Source organism: Aptenodytes forsteri, unplaced genomic scaffold (genome assembly GCF_000699145.1).
Source record: "Aptenodytes forsteri isolate BGI_AS27 unplaced genomic scaffold, ASM69914v1 Scaffold11, whole genome shotgun sequence".
Taxonomy (NCBI): domain Eukaryota; kingdom Metazoa; phylum Chordata; class Aves; order Sphenisciformes; family Spheniscidae; genus Aptenodytes; species Aptenodytes forsteri.
The window spans coordinates 2,137,788-2,144,206 of NW_008794155.1; the positions used below are offsets into that span (position 1 = coordinate 2,137,788).

At 33.9% G+C, this 6,419-nt stretch overlaps 1 protein-coding gene across 1 annotated transcript in view; it reads left to right on the forward strand.

Annotated features, from left to right (window-relative positions):
* LRP1B (LDL receptor related protein 1B) overlaps positions 1-6,419 on the forward strand; it is a 676,318-nt gene that overhangs the window by 590,520 nt on the left and 79,379 nt on the right. The window contains exon 69 of the mRNA XM_019472156.1: positions 1,860-1,976. Coding sequence (XP_019327701.1) covers positions 1,860-1,976 — 117 coding nt within the window. The remainder of the gene's footprint in view (positions 1-1,859; positions 1,977-6,419) is intronic.

Genomic DNA, 6,419 nt, shown 5'->3' on the forward strand with positions numbered 1-6,419 from the left:
CTTAGAGGTCTTTTCCAACCTCAGTGATTCTATGATTCTATGATTCTATTCTATAAGGTTAGACTACACTCGGATAAATTAAAAAAAATAAGTCTAGCCTCTCTTCACAGGTGTAAAGAGACAGTGCTAGAAAATGGATTTAGCATTCTTGAGAACTAGATAATTCTTTATGAAGAATAAGAAAAGATATATTGCATGTTCTCTTCATCCTAGCAGGTAGCTGAAATGAAGGGATGTAATCTCTGTCTTCTGTGTATTACTGATTAGATCTTGGTATTTCTATTGAATGTGGAAGAATAAATAGAATATAATCTGTGGTTAGTCTTTAGGACTCATTTTGTGGGCAGGTACGTTAATGGGAGATTGTAGACTTTACTAGAAGTATTTAATAAATATAGGATGGATTTCTGGTTTGAAACTTGATCTTTTGCAAAGCTACAGAAACAAAATACGAGTGTCTTATTTGGGGGGGGGATATTTTTATGTTTTGTAATGTTAAATATTTTTTAAGTGCTTGCCAATGCAAGTATTTGAAATGCCATAGACTGTCATCTTGAGAAACATCGTAGGAAAAAGTATTTTCGGAGAAAACTACTTAAAATCACGATATTGGCAGAGAATAAGGAACAAATGCAAAAGGCAGTATTGTAATTACCAAATCTTTGAGTGTACACAACTGATCTACAACACCATTTACCTCCACCTTCTTTATATTCAAATGTAGTTTTGATTTATCACTGTAGTTCCAGAACCACACCTAAAACAAAGCACAAAAAGCAGCAGTTTGGGCCGTAGCATCAAATCTAATACCCCTAATTTGTGGTTCTTTCCATTTCACCGGCAGAGAAAGCAGGTTGATTTAAGCTAGTGTTTCAGTCCTCCTTCATTCTGTCAGTTACTAGAACTCATCGAGTTGTCATGCTAGCAGTATGAAGTCTGAATTGACATGCTATGAAATAGCCTAATGGAAATTTAAAAAATTTCTATTGAAATATCAACACAGTGACATGTAATTTTAAATATGTCATTGAGGCTTTACAAAACAAACTTTTTTTTTCCAAATAAAGTGTCACTGATAACGTTTTAATTTACTTCATTTCATCTCAGTCCTTAGAACCTGAAAGAATTACTCAAGAAATAACAAATATAAATAAAACACAAAGGCAGCTCCTTCCTGCTGGAGGAGTTCAGGATGTTCATACATCTCCAGGAGGCTTTGCCTACAACACTACTCTGTAAACAGGAAAGCTCATTGAAAATTCACTGCGTGAAGAAAATTAATCTCAGTTTAGCATTATATGCATTATAATGTTTTACTTTGTATAAGTAGACTTCCAATCCAAGACATCGGAAGGTGAAAATGTAAATCAAAATGCAAAGTGTTCTGTCAGGTATGATTAAATTATTATGTGTAAAGATAACTTTTGAGAAATATATATTTTGTACATTTTCAAATAAATATTCTTGTGTTTTACTCTGATCTGATCTTTTGTAAAGCAATCTTACAGATAGATTCAAGGAAAAGTCAATGCAGTTTTTGAGATTCAGTGCAATAATACCCTCTCTTCAAACTAATTAACTTCTGAATTTCATATTTTTTACTTTAAATGACAGTGTATGCAGTCCATATTTTAATTTTATCATCAAATTTATGAGCATCGCTCTTTTGGTATGAATGAATAAATAGAATCTTAAATAATGTGGTATGAGAAATTATTTCTGAAAGTAACATTTCGAGTATTATGGTTGCTCCTTCTTAAATGTATCTAGTAACATTGTCATGTCACTGTTTAGTAGCAGTCTTTCCCATTTTGACTCTTTGTCTGCAATGATGTAAATGATACTCATCTTAATTACAGATAAAAAAACTTGTGGGCCTCATGAATACCAGTGCAAAAACAACAACTGTATTCCAGATCATTGGAGATGTGACAGCCAAAACGATTGTGGTGATAATTCTGATGAAGAAAACTGTAGTAAGTAACTTTTACCTAAGTACATGTTATAAGGAGCAGAGTCAGTTTAGCAACGTGTAAGAGAAGACTTTTCAATTTTGATAAACTGCACGTGTATGTTTTTATACAACGCCATCTGATCCGTTGAAAATCAGTTGACCAGAATTGAAAGTGTCCTTTGCTGAAATTCTCCAATTTTATTCATTCTTATAAAGAGCTGCAATTCTGTGTCAGCTATGCAAAAATGCCTGACCTATGACTTCTTAATAATCTGATGAATTCAAAATAAGTATTACAATTAGTTTACCTTTGTCAATAAGTTACATATCGCATTTCTTACCTCTAGATAAGAATCATAAAAACTGCTCAGTGCTAAAGTGATAAACGTTTGTTAAGAATAAAGTTTGATCAAACGCTACGTGCCCATTACATTCATTATATTCCTGAGATGATTTGCCTTGCTTTGTATCATGAGAAGTCAATTTCTATAGTACTTAATCACATTAAGTAGATGTTGTTATTCGAAGTAGCTCAGTTAGCCTAGTTCTCTCCTACCCATGAGGAACCTGAATGCCTAATAAATCTCTGTAATACCACTTTCAGTGAGTTAATTTAGATCTGGTTCTCAGGAAGAAATGACAAATTCTTAATGGTTTTATTTCATAATTATTGTCTTTATAAAATATTTCAAGAGGGAAATTCCACAAATAGTTCTGAAGTACCTTCTCTTCGGTTGAAAATTTCTGTTCTTTTTTTCTTTTATACTTAGAAATCCAAGAAATTAATATCTTGTTGCGTAGATAATCTTGAATGCATATTCCTGATTGTATATCATGAATGTATATTTAGTATCTTCAAGGTAATAACCTAGAAAGCTTAATAAATTAGACATTCTAATGCTGAGTACGTGCTGTCTGCCGCTTTCTCCGCTTCGAGACATGGTGTCCGTAGGTACAGGATGTCGGAAGACTATCTCATTCTGCTTGAAAGGTGTGCTGGTTTTGGCTGGGATAGAGTTGATTTTCTTTATAGTGGATTTGTCTGCCTTTTAATTACTATCTACGTTTGAAAAATGTTTTGAGTTACTGCAAGCAATAGTGCTGTAGTTTTCATATGCAAATGTTTCATCTAAAGGGGAAAATGTCGTGTGACTCAGCAGTCACCCAGAGCCGTTTATTGTTATATCCCAGGCAGGGTTTCGACACACAGAAGCTTTCTTAACTTTCTGGGAGATTTTACCTAGGAATTGATCATTAGTGCCAGTGGGATTTTTCCATTTTCATTTATATTACAAATACCAGTAAATTATTTTATGTTCTTTTATTCTCATGTAAAAAGCAAATAAAGAGACAGTTTTGCTTTATTTATAATTTATTATTATTTTATTATTTTTTTTTAATTATTATTTATTAGTTAATATTTATTATTTATTTGTTGTTTGCAAAATAAGTGTCAAGCACCTTATCTGAAATTTGCCATGTGTGAGGTGGGATTTATTTATCACACAGTGTTAATAAATTTCTTCCTTAAAGTTTAGATTATCATAATACAAAGTGATTTAAAAAAAAGCTCAAATAATGAGGGAGCAATCATCTATCTGTTTTTTTTTAAATATTTATTAAGCTTGCCATCTTTGTGTTCACATCACTAATTAAGTTATATATTCAGTTCTTGGCTGTTCTCAAGACTTGCAGATAAAGAAATCTGTAGTTTATTGTAATGGATGGAATTAGTGAGTTGAGAGTACCCAGACACAGCCGGTGCATCAAACTAAAGGCCAGAGTGGTGAACTGTAGTTTCTGTCAGCTTTTTTTTCATTTTCTTTTGCTTGCCAAATGCATACTTCACTTCTAACTGTTGAATCCTATATTCTGCTGTTTAAATTAAATACAGTAGGCTTACACAGTTGTAAAATTCAAAATCTTGGAAGCATTGTGAAAATACATAATACTGTTCAGTTGTTCAAAATACCTGTATAAAGTTCTTTATAGGCTGTCAGGCCACTTATGGAATGAAGTGTAAGGAAACAAATATATACGAAATTAGAAATTCAAAAGCATTTGACAAAATATATTACATTGCACATTACAATAAGTTGTTCGTAGCATACATGAATATACAAAGGGCTTGTCAGGCAACGATACCAGAAAAGGAGTTGTTTCTCGAGAATGCAGAATGAATTCATTGAATTATAGAAATTCAGCCCAAGTATTTACGTTTCTCTATATAGTTTCTTCGCATGCACACACAGCATCTTGGTGAAGTTATCAGAAGTGAAACAGAATGCATGCTAAAAAATATCATGTATGGGTGTGAAAAATTATTAATGGTATAATGCAAATAGTTGTGCCCGTTATGACTTTGTTCTTTAACTGTATTTGTCTTGCAGTCTATTGTTCTTTAACTATATTTGGACCCTCCCAAATAAGTAAGAGTTATTAGGAAGGTTATAGGTCCCTAACTACTAAGTAGTTACTTACTACTAAGCAAAGTAGAATCCATTTTTAACTCTTCTGAGTTAATACCTTTTTGGAGGGGGAATTTGCTTTCAGAGTTTATTTGGATTTTTAAAACAAATTAGAGCAAAAATAGTATTTTCTCTTTCAGGGAACTTCAAAAAAGGAAAATTCCATAGTAATGACTATCTTATTTCTCTGAATAGAAGGCACCAGTAATGTTTTATTGAATATAATTTAAAGAAAATATAATACACTGTAAACATTGAAGCAAAGCAAATGTAATAATGCTGTAGAAAGACATGAATTCAATCAGTGTAAAAATATTATCGTTGCTAGAGAATCTTCTCAATGCTGTTTTGTTGCTCCTACAAGTTGTCAAGAAAACAAGTTAGCTAATTTTGTCCTGGGTTAAGTTTGTATCCCAAATGCAATGAGAACTAGCAATTATTTAATGTTTAAGTGAAAATGTTTTAAACCAGCATATTGAGAGAAACTAAGCTGGAATATCTCATAATGTCATCTTGAGTAAATTTTGAGTGGTCAGTGCTGTAAATTCACATTCTTTACATTGCTTAACGCTCAGCTGACTTGGTGCAAGTCAGACAATGGCTAGTGTCAGTTTTCTAAAAGCATCTTGGTGTCAATACTAGCCAAAGGCGACTATGCTACTTTAGTATGATAAAATGATGTGTACCAAAGGTTCCTTCTTTTATGTACACCTACCAGTCTTATGCCTTGATTAATAAAGAACAAGTGTCGTCTTTGTTTTGGTGAAATACAACACTAAGTAAAGTTATTGAAAATAAATAAGTAAAGAAAATCTGCATTTAATGCCACATTAAATATATGGAAAAAAACCACCTATGACCACTTTAATTATCTTGTGTTTACAGGCATTCATTCTGCAGGATGGTCCCTGTTACTGTTTTTAGCAGTATTGTAATGGAGAATTATAAGGAAGCGTGTTTTTGTTTTTTCCTCCTCTTCTGTTTTGTCATGTGTACTGTTTTTGCTGGCATCGATTTAATTTTCTTCATAGTAGCTCCTACGGTGCTGTGTTTTGGATTTGTGACCAAAACAGTGTTGGTGACACACTGATGTTTTAGTTGTTGCTGAACAGTGCTTGCACAGCTTCAAGGCCTTTTCTGTTTCTCATGCTGCCCCACCAGCGAGCAGGCTGGGGGTGCACAACAAGTTGGGAGGGGACGCAGCTGACCCCAACTGACCAAAGGGATACCCCATACCATATGACGTCACACTCAGCAATAAAAAGCTGGGGAAAAGGAGGAGGAAGGAGGGATGTTCAGAGTTACCGCATTTGTCTTCCCAAGGCAGTTACACGTGATGAAGCCCTGCTTTCCTGGAAGCAGCTAAACACCAGCCTGCCGATGGGAAGTAGTGAATGAATTATTATTTTGCTTTGCTTGTGCACACAGCTTTTGCTTTACGTGTAAAACTGTCTTTATCTCAACCCACAAGTTTTCAAACTTTTACCCTTCTGAGTGGCTGTGTGTGGCTTAGCTGCCCTCCGGGTTTAATTCAGAACATCACGATAATACTGTTTCGCTGACGTTATGTGGATGCATCGTACTGGATACTCTGGCTTGGCTTATTGAAAGGTTTCAATTCCAACACAACCATCTAGTAGTAGATCTGATGAATACTCATTCATCACAAGAAAGCGTGGCCTAAGTATGTCCCCTAATTCCTCTAAATCTTTGTGATCTGCTGCCAAATGCCGGTATGAATCAAGAGGTCAATGTATACTTCTAACTCATTTTGGTCGAGGTGCTCCTATCCCATGTTTGTATTGCTGTTACTTCTTTTTCTACATACAAGTTCCACCTTTCCTATTATACAAATTAGTTTCTCTAAAAGTTTGCTTTGTAACAGCTGTTGCAAGACGTAGAATTCTCACAAGGAGCAAACGTATTTATCCTGTACGAATACAGGTAAAAAGTACACTATAAGTTTGATCTTCATAACCTATTTTAAGAAACAAAGT